This window comes from Macaca mulatta, chromosome 9 (assembly GCF_049350105.2).
Source record: "Macaca mulatta isolate MMU2019108-1 chromosome 9, T2T-MMU8v2.0, whole genome shotgun sequence".
Lineage (NCBI taxonomy): Eukaryota > Metazoa > Chordata > Mammalia > Primates > Cercopithecidae > Macaca > Macaca mulatta.
In genome coordinates, this window is record NC_133414.1 from 87,729,951 (window position 1) to 87,744,256 (window position 14,306).

At 40.8% G+C, this 14,306-nt stretch overlaps 1 protein-coding gene across 6 annotated transcripts in view; it reads right to left on the reverse strand.

The window, feature by feature from the left end:
• Positions 1 to 14,306, reverse strand: part of ARID5B (AT-rich interaction domain 5B) — a 189,929-nt gene that overhangs the window by 11,357 nt on the left and 164,266 nt on the right. For all 6 annotated transcript variants that reach the window (XM_028826603.2, XM_001093968.5, XM_028826602.2 and 3 more), the window contains one exon: positions 12,861 to 12,958. In XM_028826603.2, coding sequence (XP_028682436.2) covers positions 12,861 to 12,958 — 98 coding nt within the window. The remainder of the gene's footprint in view (positions 1 to 12,860; positions 12,959 to 14,306) is intronic.

A 14,306-nucleotide genomic window follows, 5' to 3' on the forward strand; every position in this document is an offset into this window, starting at 1 on the left:
ACAGGTTAGCCTTAGATTAGGTCAACATTGCCTTATGTAGAAAGCTGAGTAGGTTTGTATTATATAAAGAATTTAGTAAAACGCACCATGCCTGTGCCTTGAGGATGATTATTTCTCAAATAGTTGTAGCACAGCAAAGATTTTATCAGTTTCTAACTGTACAGATAAAAGCAAACATGCACTCCAGCCCCCAAGAATTCATTACACAGGAGAAATAGTTTCAATGGACTGCAACTCTAAAAATGGGGGTTGGCTTTTAGGTGGGTGGAAGTAATGGGGAAGAGAAGCAATATATTCATTAGAAAATCCAGAGAGATTTCCCCTTCCTGATCTACATCTAGTCTAGGGATTGAAAGCTGGACAGATAAATGGGCCTTTATTATTATCCAGATTTCACATTTCAGATTAGCAAAATGCTTATTTATGATGCCCTTAATGGATCTGAAATAGGTAAGCCATTATGTATTAAAAAATAACATCTTTCCATAGGCATAAGATTTGTAGCAGCATGGGATTTTATTTTTCCCTAGGAATAATACAAGAATAACATTTTCCACCCCAAAGCAGAAACAGTAGGGGGGCCTTTTGCTATCACGGAGATTCTTATTAAATTCAGTCACTGTGAAAAGCAAGATTTCTTTTCCCCCTCCTCATTCTTCTTTCTAAAAAAAAGGACTTAAAAATCAACCCAAGTTAAAATTAACAAATCAATAGCATTATAACCTTGATTTATTAGCATCTGAGCCACTAAATTATCATCATACATAAAATTGCTGGTTTGAAAAGATTTCGGCTTTGCTAAATCTCAAGTTAAATAATGGTGCTCAGTATACTAGGTTTTTAGATCTGCCTCATCTGATATTATGAAAAATTCAATACATTTCTCTACAGCAGAAGTCAGGGGTCAGCAAATCTATTACTGTAATGTAAGTAATCTGGCAACCTGCCAACTCTTTCTCCCTTTTATTATTATTTTTTTTAAACACTAAGGCAGATAATTTTATATTTACAAAGTCTAAAATCCTCCAGGGCCTTGCCTCTCTTTCTCAACAAAAAGCAGTAGCCTTGCATTAGAGAAGTGTATATCATACATGTCCTCATCATTTGCATTTTGTACAAAAGAAGAAAAGACCCTTCATCTTTATTACACAACATTCCCTTCCCTCCCCTCAGAAGCAGAGGAAAAATAATGTCAAACCTCATCTGAACAAGTAACCACTAATGTCTCCTGTACTGATTAATGCTTGCATGGAATGACCGAACTTTTGGGTCAAAATATTTAGCAAACAGTACTTAATAGGAAAAATGAGAATCCATCTATTTACAGAGCTTGAAAAGTGGTATTACAATAATGTCTGGAACTGATTGAATCCAGAGAGTGGGGGCAAGAAGTGATGAACCTTCAGGGTTGTATTTGAATCCCAAAGTCACCCCAGTTACTACATAGGCACTTTCATGGTATCAAATCAGTGAGAAATTCCAGACCTAAAGGTTTGCTGGTGTCCTTGGAGCAGAATATTTTCTAGGGGCAGAGGGAAATAACACTGGCGCATGTCAGGTCAAAGATGCCACTACTGGCCAGGTGTGGTGGCTCATGCCTGTAATCCCAGCACTTTGGGCAGGCCGAGGCAGGTGGATCACTTGGGGTCAGGAGTTCGAGACCAGCCCATCTCTACTAAAAATACAATAATTAGCCAGGCATGGTGGTGCGTGCCTGTAATCCCAGCCACTCGGGAGGCTGAGGAAGGAGAATCACTTGAACCCTAGTGGCAGAGGTAAAAGTGAGCCGAGATCGTGCCACTGCACTCCAGCCTGGGTGACAGAGTAAGACTCTGTCTCAAAAAAAAAAAAGGGGTACTACTACTCTAGTACTATTAGGCTTTTTTTGTAGTAACAACAAAATGACATATTGGTTCAACTGGGACTTCAGACCTGATCTCACCCCAAATGGAGTCATTACACCTCTGAGTTGATTGCAGGCTTGATAAATTTCTATGACTTGGCCAGACATTTCCCTTTGCAGCCAGAAATTGAAAATACAACCTCACTGTGAAGTATGGGAAGGAATCTTTCACCAAATATGGAGCCAATAGAAGGTGTGTTTTTCCTTTCGGAAGATGAGGTACACATGCTTGTTACAGTTCCAATAAGCATAGAGAGTTTTTCTAATCTCACATACTGTTCACCTCTCAGGTGCTAGACCATGATAACAAAAGTGGAAGAAGAGCTTTTGGGGGTAGGGAACCAAACCAACAGCCAAAGACACAAATGTGCTATGTAAATGAGCAGAGAAATGAGAATGTTTCCTTGGTGGGCATAACCCTGGTTGAGCACACTAGCTACAGTGATGCTTTGTTCCTGTTCTTTTAACAGCTAAGCTCTATCTGAGAGAGATGTGAGCCACAGATGAAGATCTCCATTTTATAGTGCGAACTTCAGTGGAGCAGAAAAAAATAGCGTGCCGAGTGTGACAAGCTCTCCCCATAACCAAGAGAGCTGAGAAAGAGGCCTCCAGTGTCACCTCCCCACAGGCAAGCATGTGAACTCAAAGTCTGGGGCTCCAAACCACGGACTAAGAAGCCACCCTGACATGAAGAACGAACCTATAGCGGGGCCCATCTGAGCCAACAAAATGGCAGCAGAGTGCAACACAGAGTCTGTGTGAAAGACTCACCCTGCCCAAGAGCCACCAAAGCCAAACTGCCCCACAGACTTTAAAAATGAAGTAGGTCTAACTAGCATCACCTGTATTCTATGCTAAGACACCTAAAATGTATGGAGTCCACTATTAACAACGATGAAATATATCCATGTGTCACCATAAAATGTCTCTTTTCTGGGAAAATGATCTGCTCACAGGGGCTTCATTACCTACTCAACAGGCAGCAGATGGACAAGAAAACTTTTTGAAGGCTTTAATGCTTTCTCCATTGGCCCCTGGAAGCGGTGGGAGAGTTGTTTCTTAGGCCCACTGATAGGATTCTGATACCTCCCTCTGTGGTCCCAGAGTGTGTATGACCCTAAATGAAAAGAAGAAAGGAAGGTACGTGGTACCGAACACAGCAAGGTGATGGCTCGGCTCCCATAAAGGTGTGTCAGTGTGAGAGAGTCAGCTCAAAGATGACAGCTTTCCTGAACTGGAGTTACATGGATTTCAGGGGACTGCGTTAGAAGCAAGGTGGGAAGGTAGAGAAACCTCATTCGGGTCATTCATATATATTGATTAGGCATTATAATATTAACTGCCACCACCATGCATTACGTTCTTACTAATACCAGGCACTCTGAATGCTTTAATTTCAACCATTACAATAAAATAAATATCTACAGATATATTATTTTATCTCATTTTATGGATGACAAAACTGACGTTCAGAGCTAAATGATTAAGTGACTCGTCAATGGCACACAGCTGTTTAGTGTCACAATTTGAGTTCAGCCACCAAACTGCCTGCCTCTGCTAGTCCAGCTGTCTTCATCTCAACAAGCTGGCTGTGCACCTTCATACACAGATGTATCGACACAGAGACGCACCAACACGGAGGAGATACTGAAAGATCACTCCTGCCTGGGTTAAGTGAATTCCTAGCTCCTAAGGAGTCACCTGAGAAACTGGAGTGAGCATTCTCCTTTTCTCAGAGGCAACAGGCCTATAAAATACATATGTGGCCATTCCACAAAGGGTCAACCTCCTACACGAGAAGAAGCCCTATGGCTTGGGCACTGGGCAACTACTCTTACAATATGCTACAATAACCATGCCATAGCTCTTCAGAAGGTAGTGATACTAGTTGGATCATGCCCAATTTAATATTGGATGGTAAAAGAAATTCGAGAATCATATCCTCCATGAATTCCACCCTCTAGGACTTAGTCCTACCAAGCCCAAGCTTCCCATGGTCTCCCTAATAAAGCTGCTTTGGGGCTTTCTATAATGGCTCCATGCCACATGTTAGAGTGTCTAGACTGGTGTTATTCCTATGCCTTTCAAATGACAACCACATTGAAGAAAGTTGGAATGAGCTTAAGGAAGGCTGATGTTATGTTCCCAGCGATTAAAATGCATGCTTGTAACAGTGAACACAGACCATGCATGGTGCCTCGCCCACTACAATGCCAGCCAGCAATGATTGCAGCAATTACTCTTCTCAATGAAAAAAACCCAGTGACTTCAGAATTGAGTTGTATGGATCCATTTCAAGGGCAGATGAACATTATTTCAAGAATAATAAACCCAATACTGTTTTGTTTTGAGACAGAGTCTCATGCAATCACGGCTTACTGCAGCTTTGACTTCCCGGACTCAGATGATCTTCCCACCTCAACCTCCTGTATAGATGGGACTACAGGTGTGCATCACCGCACCTGGCTATTTTTTTCTATTTTTAGTAGAGATAGTGTATCACCATGTTGCCCAGGCTGGTCTCAAACTCCTAGGTACAAGCAATCTGCCCACCTCAGCCTCCCAAAGTGCTGGGATTACAGGGTAAGCCACTAGGCCCAGCCAACATGGCAGTGTTTTCAATGGGATGTGCACCCCACAAATGATGGAAGGCAGTGTCAAAATGTAAAAACAGGCAAACAACTATTGCATTTAAGCCCCATGCATGTTAGATCCTACTGGTTCCAGAACTTCTGAAATGTTCAACAATTCTCCCACAACATTTATTATTTTGGTGAAACTTTGTAGTAACTTACACAAAAACAAAATGTTCCAAGAGGGTTTCAGTGCAAGAGTTAAGAATATACTTTAATGGTAAACAATTACATTCTTCCATCATATGATACTTTTTTTCCCTTTTCTTTTTTGGAAACATGCTTTCTGAATTTTCAATAGTTTCTTTGTGAAGGCATCTGTTACTCACATAATTGAAATGATGTTTGTGCAGTGGCATGCTTGAGAGTACAGTTATTTAATCTTAATGATAAAACCCTGAGGACAGAAAATCCTAAGTAGAAACCTTTTGCTATTTATCAAAAAGAAAAGGGCTAAGACACCTAATCTATTCTCAAATTTAAATTCACGCTTGATGAAAACTATCAATAAAACATGGAACTTGCAAGATTTCTTAAATACTATAGTTAGGTTCAAAGGGTGGGATGGAGGAAGTAGGATAAAAACAAAAATGAGACAATAAAGGAGCTCAACAAAGAAAAACTGCTGTTTGGCAAGCTTTTTTTTGGGGGGGGCGGGGTCAAACAAAGAACTCGCTGTAGTTTACAGCATGACATACACACTTGATTAGTTTGTGCCTGAGGGTGTTTTTACACTCAACAGTGTAAACTCTAACTTCTATTAATTACAACTTGCATTTAGAGGCAAATTTAAGAATTTTTAAGTAGAGATTTTTTTCAAAGGCTGTTGTTTATTTTTTTAAAATAGAAACCAGTTTTTCTACTCCAGGGTCTGGCTAGAGTTTTGTTTTCCTTTTTAAAAGTTTCTTGAAATATCCAGGCATTGGAAAGTTATCAGAGCATTTTAGGCATGCTGAGTGATACAGAGTAGGAGGCTCTTGTGTATGAAATTACCTGACTGTCCTTGGGAGAGAAATTCTTTACAGATGACAAGAAGCAGCTACTCTGGGTGTAGGGTGTTTACACTGACCTGATTCAGAGCCCTGTGAGAACAAGCTTGGTGGGGTGTAGATGGAAGAGAAGCTGTACAACTTCAGTCAACCTAACTCTGGGCAACTTGTTTTCAGTTTCCTGGGCTTCTGGTTGTTGATAAGGGCTAGGATGCCTTCTGTGGGTTTAGGGAGATGAGAGTGGCAGGGTGGCTGTGTTGCAGAGGTAAGCCCAATAGGAGCCACAGGTCAGGACTGCCATGAGAAAGACTGTGTTGGGAAAGGAAATGCAAGTCCATTGACTGGGTAACCTTACCACGGATGAGGATGGGCAGAGTCTGCCCACTGCACCTTAGGATAATAGTTCATAGACACTAAGAGGATAAACTGCACTACCTGCCTGTGGGGTATGTGACTTGGAAATTCAGCCTTAGGACTTTCCTGACAGCCCCTTTTACCATCTCATTCCCTATCTTTTTATACACATTTTCCAGGGCGGGGACTTTGCTCATTTCAGTTGAAAATTCTCTCTTCCTTCTTTGATCCCTGTTGAACTTATTTTTTTAAATTACATAACTAGTTTTTATGGGTGTAGTTTTTTTATTTTTTTGAGACAGAGTCTCGCTCTGTAGCCTAGACTGGAGTGCAGTGGCATGATCTCGGCTCACTGCCACCTCCGCATCCCATGTTCAGCCATCCTGTGATTCTCATGCCTCAGACATCTGAGTAGCCAGGATTACAGGCATGCGCCACCAGCCCCAGCTAATTGCTGTATTTTTTAGTAGAGACAGGGTTTTACCGTGTTGGCCAGGCTGGTCTCAAACTCCTGGGTCTCAAGTCATCTGCCCGCCTCAGCCTCCCAAAGTGCAGGGATTATAGGCATGAGCCACCATGCCCAGTCTATAGACATAGATATAACTCTCTTCCATGTGTGTACAGCCTTTGAGTCAGATCTTGTGATAGGCTGGATAAACCAAGGATCACGGCATCTTCCAGTTCTAATGAGTCGTGGTGGCTCCCTGGGGATGCCATACTAAGAAGGATTCTGAGGCTGAACCTGGGCTCACGGGAAGCAGCATCCTGTTCCTTTAGCAATCTCCGCTGTGAATGTGTGACAAGGGTACCTCCTCATTGTTTGCCAGCCAATTCTCAACTCTTTGCTTTACATGTTCTCATTACTCCTGAGAGTGCTCTGCACATAGCAGATGTCCAAAAAACACCGATTGGGTTTTGAGGGCAGCAGTAAATGAAAAAGAAGTAAATCAAACGGCAAATCTATCCTATCCAAGAAAAAGCAACAGGCCATTAGGAGAGGGCTTCTTGCCCATTTCAAATGTAATCTTAGGCTGTGTTGATAGACTGACACTGCCCACATCCTGAGAAGTACTACATGCCACATCTGGAGTAGCTTTGGGTATTCTGAGTGACACAAACTGGAGGTGCCTGCATGAGAGCAAGCCGAGCTGGTGAAGGTCCATTACTGGCACTCTGAGGCTTGGTTGAATGGAACAGGAAGACCTGAAGTGAAAGAGGAGCTTTGACAAGTTCCTGGAAGCTGATCAGAGCAAAAGGAGAAGACATGTGGGAGCCTCCGAAGGCAAGGCACGGTCAATGGGAAGCCACAGAGGGCGTTTTGCTCAGCACACGGAAGAGTGTGTAGAGCAGAGTAAGAGCGCCTTGAACCCTGACGCTTCCTTCAGGCCCTCCCACTGCAGGGCGCTGAATCAGAGGCTGGATAGCCTAGCGTCAAGCACAGTTCAGTCTTCGTGGAACTTGGCATCCATATTTTGCCCCTGGACATGTTTGATCTAGCTTATATAAAATACTTTTTAAAATATAGGCGCCAATGCTTATAAGCTAGGTTATTTCACATTTTAAAATATCTTGAAAACATGGAAGGTCAGGAAGCACACAGATGGCATCTACCTACAGCAACAGTGTGGGCTGGCGCCTTTGGGCTTTCTGGCCCGGGCTGTACATGCCAGTTTCACACTTTGCAGCCATGGCCCCTACACTCATCTATGCTACCTGCCTCCATAAGCATCTGAGTTTGTGGCCAAGACGTAGGAGCAGAGCTTCTCCACTGACTTGGGTGAAGGACTAGTTTTCTGAATTTCCCATCTGATGCTGACTGATGCTTTTGTAAACAACCATAAAAATGAATCACTAGAAAATGAAATTCAAAAGGAGGCATACAAAACACAAGCCTCAATTTTTTATTAGCTTCAACGGACATAATGTTATTCTGGCATATTTCAGTGTAAGTCTATCAATGCTTATTTGCAATTGCTGTGCTTAGCTTGTTATGGACTAGTAGCAAACAGTTCATGGACAAGTTAGAAAATCTCATTTGAGTAGCACTGGTCTAGGCAGTTGCTAGGGGTCCTCTTAAATATACAATTCTGAGATGTTGCCTGTGACTTTCTGAATTGTGTATTTATTAACTCCAAGGGTGTCCAAATGAGCAAGAATACATGGAATCATATCCTTGATGTGCACAGAACTGTAACTCACCTTTCCTTCCCCGACTTTTAGCCATGGTATGATTAGGTGGGTTCCTTAGAACCTGATATATTTTTGGTCCTTAACTTAAAGCACATGCTTTTCTTATTCAAAACATGAAGCCTCCCACACTCTGCCGTATACCTTCAGAGAAAAAAGGCAGAGGCTCCAGCTATCACTCAGTATCTGCCCAAGTACATCTGGCTTGGGTACAGCTCACCTTAAGTCCCTGCAAAGAAAGCTGCCTCAGCCATGCAGGGTGACAATCTTGTCCAAGGAATGCTTATGGCAAAAGCAAAAGGTTGGATTTGACATTAGGCATTACGTATGCAAGAAGATGAAGAGTAATTGCTAATTTCCCTCACAAACAAATACATTTGTTTATGATTTTGATTTTCTAAATACTCAAAAATGCACATCACAAAGTACTTTTGCTTTAATGCTCCTTTTTAAAATCCCTAATAACAACTTCATGTGCTCCACAGAAACAGACCACGTAATTTATTCAGGAAAATTAAAACCAGTAATCTAGCTTTCTGAGTAAAAATTTTGTTCCCCCTGCATGTACTTTAAAAACATTTTTTAAAAAGGGAAATCTGCATGTGAAAACAAAGCCTTTAAAGTGACTTACTATTCCAGAAAATCAAGCTAAGAAAATTCCATAAAAGTAGCCATTTTCCTTTTTGTTCCTTTACTGATAAAAATAAAGTGAACTGGTTACTTTTAGTTAGACAAGAAAGAAAATGTTCCACTTAGAAAGAATGAGGTGGGTATTTTTCTTTGCATCAAAAGCTACAGTAACTTTATCTATAAATCCTGAGCAAGAAATGTCCAGAATAACCATATTTCATAAGCTTTGCTTAGTTGGAGACATCTACATAGCAACAGCCTTGCGATGGGAAAACATTAATGCTTTTTATATTGGTAATCATCTATAACACGAGCAATTAAGTACAGTACTAATGGACTATGGCCAGGAGCCTGGTACTAATATTAAAAACTGACAGAGATGAATAGGTTTGGAAGCAAAACCAGGCTGACAAAGACATTTTTATGAAGTGCTTGGACCTATTTGATTTAAACCAATCAGAGGCAAGTTTGTACGAGTCAGGCCTTCAGCGACAATGATGTATTCACGAGCATTGTACCATTTCTGCTTTGCCTTAAATAAAAACACCCATTGATTCTTTTCAACAACCCACACTTTCATTATTGCACTCATTAATAAACCAAAAGTGCTCAACTAATATACAAGTAACATTTTACTGAGGAACTGGCTACATTTTTCTTGTTGTAAAATGAAAACGTTTACTGGAAACATGAACCACAGTGCATGAAAAATAAATCAGTGGATAATGCATAGTAGATCACTCACTTCCTCATCTTCTAGGAAAGCAAAGCTGGTGGCAGGGAAATAGGAAAAGGAGCAGTTCTCTTTATCAGAGTGAAAGGAATGAGAGAACAGAAGAACCCACAGCCTAGTAGGAAGAGCTCTCATCATCCTGATTTGGTTTGGAAGGCTTTACAAAATTCCAAGGGCATTTCCAGACTAGATATTTGCCCACAAAGTCCTGACCATTCTCAACTCACTGGCCCTTCTTGAAAACAGTGTTCCTTCACCAATCCAGTCATCTCTGTTTTATCTGTTCATGCAACCTGTGACTAGCAAGAATGAATGAAATCCACCATAATCATGAAGTTTTAGCCCAGAGCTTCAGTCTCTTCTTGGACATATGTGCATGTCCTCTGCCTTTCTTTGATAGAACCAATTAAAAAGAAGACATCTAGAATGGTAATCCTAGCCTTTTCTCCCTATCACAACACATAGGATTATGGGTGATTCCTTTTGGAGAATGATTGATTCAAGAGTGGGAGAGGCACTACTGTAAATAAAATCAATGATCTTCACATTTTGGTAGTTAGTGATTGCATCTGATCACAAGGACGTGAGAGGAGTCTGGACGGCAAAAAGGAAATACCAAGGAAAGGTAAAGGACCTTGCTAATCACCCTGGGACAGCTATGCTCCAACAACGTGGTTGAAGGCTCCACACTGCCATTTTTGGTGTCTCCACATATAAAACAGGCTCTGCTTATGGGGTTCCCACTTGGCGGATGGCCTGTTGTCTCTCAACTCCAAATTCACCCTTCTGTACTCTGCTTGCTGATGCTAGGAATGGAATTCTGTAAATTATACATCCCTTTTGTCATCTATCTTCCTGTTACTGTTCTGCAAACAGCGGGTCCTGGGAGGCAGGGAGAGAAAAGAAATCTCCTTTCTATTTCACTTGTTCATATCAGTGTCAACTCAACAATGCCTTAACAGCAGCAGTGGGTTGTAGCCTCTAGTTTCAACAGTCCCCCAACAGTTTCAGCGCGGGTCCTCTGAGGTCTGGCAGCAGCCAGGGAGCACCACCTCCTCAGGTTTCAGCCCAGCTCTGCAGTGCTCCTCCTCTGAGCTCCTGAAGCACCAGTGCTGGCTGGGTGACTCCTTCTTACCAGGGACCCGAACCCCAGCTCTGAGGCACATTCTCCAAACTTCTGGGTGGTGACAACCAACCTCTCCTCTCTATTCTCTCACCCTAGAGAACCTACAGTCATTGCCCCTGTGTTAACTCAGTGCCTCACACCAACCCCTGTTTAAGCAACTGCCTATGGTGAAGTCTCTGTTGAATATCCAGTGTGGTTTCCATTTTCCTTACTGCATCCTGACTGATACACTGACCAAACAAATTCTGGATTTGGAAAAGTGACAGCACTCTTCAAAAAGTTTAAGATATCTTTAGTCATGTTTCTTAATTGCTAAAGTTTGTGGTATCTCTACTAAAATTTTCTAATGTGATTGAAAGCTTTCAGGAATCTCCTACTCCAGCAAGAAGTAAATAATCAAAAGTACACAAAGAATCCTATTTTTATTCACATAACTGCTCAACTACACACACACACACACACACATACACACACACACACACACACAACTATGGGTTCAATCCTTCTCTCCATGCCAAACCTTATCTTTTTTTTTTTTTTTTTTTTTTTACCATGCGATACTTTGTAATTAATTTGATTGATGTTTTCATTCTTTAGATGAGCTAACAGCTGAGATACAATCCTTTTTCAAGCTTTAATTGCTATGTGCTCCTTTAAGTTTGATGGTTCGGGTGTTGAGGGCATTTGCATATAAAGGAAAGGGATGTCCATTCTCAGAACAGAATCTATTTGAAGACAGGGACGGAGTTTCTAATAAAAATGTTCTGGCCAGGGCGAGGTGGCTCATGCCTGTAATCCCAGCACTTTGGGGGGCCGAAGTGGGAGGATCATGAGGTCAATAGATTGAGACCATCCTCACCAACATGGTGAAACCCCATCTCTACTAAAAATACAAAAATTAGCTGGGCGTGGTAGCACGTGCCTGTAGTCCCAGTTACTCCGGAGGCTGAGGCAGGAGAATCGCTTGAACCTGGGAGGCAGAGGTTGCAGTGAGCCGAGATCATGCCACTGTACTGCAGCCTGGCGGCAGAGTAAGACCGCGTCTCAAAATAAAAACGTTCTGAATGAAGCCTTGACTCCTTGACTCATAAGTCAAAAACAAGTAGCCTGTGGTTCCTCAGATATTATCTTTGGAACACTCACCTGAGATATCAGTGCTACTTTGTATTAGGACATCAGTCACCGGTGTACCTTTTACATACAGTGGGAATGGGTGAGTTTTTGTATTAAACACTGACAGAAATAACATATTTCAAAAATTGATGTGTTGTATTGAAAAACAATGCTATAAAGAGTAATAATTTCAACATCTATTATCAATTTTTAAAAATCCTTCTGCATTACAACCCTGCCAAGTAAGGCAATCCTTTGGGAATACTTTGTGGCAATTTTTCAGGGTGTACTAAACCCAATTCAATTTATTATTACAAAAACATTCTTGTTGAACGGCCATACTAAAGCTGAGTTAAATGCAATACAGATAAAAGTACAATTGAATTTGGAAAAAAAAAAAAAGACTAAGAATTGATGAGTTAAATGGTACTGCTTGAGGATGTATGTATAAGACCCAAAGGGAAGTGCCAGTTATAAAGAAGTTGGTAATGACCTAAACAAATTAAGTATGGGCTTGAAGCATAGAGGGATAATGCATTAATCTGCTAACTGGTCTTTAACGGTGTGAATAACGGAGTCCTAATGCAAAGCGGAAATCTACTTCTGTGGATGCAACATAGTAGGCTAATTTTGCATTACTTCTTGTTTGCATCATCATCATCTTTCTGAAATAGGCTGAAATTATTAGAAAACCAAGCCACACAGAGCTTGGTAAGAAGATTCCGTAGAAGAAAAACACCAGGATGAAATAAAACAACAGATTTGATCTGGGGCCATTTCTCTTACTATAAGAAATCCTTACTTTTCAATGCTAATATTAGGAGAAGTGCTTACTTTTCAATGTCAACCTCAGAGTAGCATTGCAGATTTTTCAGAAGCTAAAGGTTCTCATGTTAAGTGAGCCTAAAGAGAACATACTGAGTAATCTATGCTTGTGGGGGGAAAAAAAAGGCATTGTCAGGCAGGTGGTCACATGACAGAACCAAACTAAAAGAACATCTAATTTTAGCCCCGGTAACCAGAGAAAGCCATGTTCCCTAAAAATCACAAGGCGGTATGCAAAGTAAAATGCCAGAGGGAAATTTTCAGTTTCCCAAAAGGTCTTTTAGACTTCCTCGGTCTTATCCTTGACCAGAAGCTCCTTTCAATTAACACACTTTTAACTAAGCAATTCCATGAAATGATTTCTTACCTTTCATAATGTCTGCGGGTACAAGTGGCAGCACTGGTGCTCCCAGGATTACCGCCTAATTCATCATAAATATGTTTCCATTGACGGCGGGCTGTTATCTGAAAAAATGGCAATGGGAAATTCAATCTTACATCGTAAGAGATTCACAGTGCCAGGCTTCAATACATATGCAACAGTCAGAAGAGAACAGTCTGTTCTGGAAACCCAGAAACAGAGAAGTCCAAAAGAGTATATGGGGTGATTTATGGTTTCATAGTGAGATCTCGCTTTCAGCACTTTTCTTTACAATAAAAATGGAATTCTACTTTTGGATGTGTGTTTTGTCATCCTAAGTGCATTTCATTTAAGATACCTCCCTGGATATCCATGTGGATTTGTCAGGGTCTCATACTCATACCCTGTTCCTTTATGTCATTTGATAGAGCATCAAAATAAAATCAGGTTTTAGCTTAACTACATCTTAGTTTAACAGTTTAGATGAATCAACATTCACATTGATTGCCTGAGGCATGTGGAAATGGGGAACCGGGTATAGAGGTAAAAAGAGTCTTTTCACCAAACATGCTTTTGTATCTTCTGATTTTTGATCCATGTGATGTGTTGCCAATTTAAAAAATAAATAAAATTACTACACAGATTAAATTAAATGATCAAATTGGTTGTGGAATTTATAGTCATCTCAGGCTATAGTTTTATGCCAGCTTCTCTAACCACCAAAACAAAACCAAAATCTGAAACTGTATATGTTGCAAGCTGTTTATTTTTATTCCTTTAGGTCAAGAAAATGGGATATTGATCAAATCATATGAAAACTAACATATTCCACAGTTAAAATGCTAGCTATGTACATTATTGACTTGAGGGAATAAAAACAAACAGCTTGTAATATCCTGAGCTGCACACTATGGTCTTGTTTTATTTTTTCCTTTAATTTTATTTTTGTACATAAATTAAGATTTTACAAAATAACAGATGCAAGATCTGGCATATGATTAATTTGGGGAAACCATGTCATTTACTACATCCAAGTAAGTCTAGTATTTCCTTGAAATTTGGAAGACAGAACAAGTTCTGAGGTCCTCATGAACATTTCTCAACAGGGTTATGGGAAAACTCTGTTGTTTGAATGTGTAGGGGACAGGGCGTGGCAAAGGTGCCAGCGGAATTTAATACAATCAAGCAGGAGGCTTCTTTTGAAAAATACCCACGAGGCTGCCAGCAGAGTTCACCAAGGGGCTAAAGGCAGCAATCAAAGAAAAAAAAAATTAAGAAACCTCAACTTGCAACTGGGGCTCTGTAATTGTAAATGTGAGGAGGAGGAGATGGGTGGTTAAATATTATGGGGTAAATGGTACCTTTTCTATTTCAAATAAAAAGAACCCCTTCATTTCCATAGACCCTTCTCAACAGGCCCAAGTAGGACCTCGAGACAATGTTAGGTGTGCA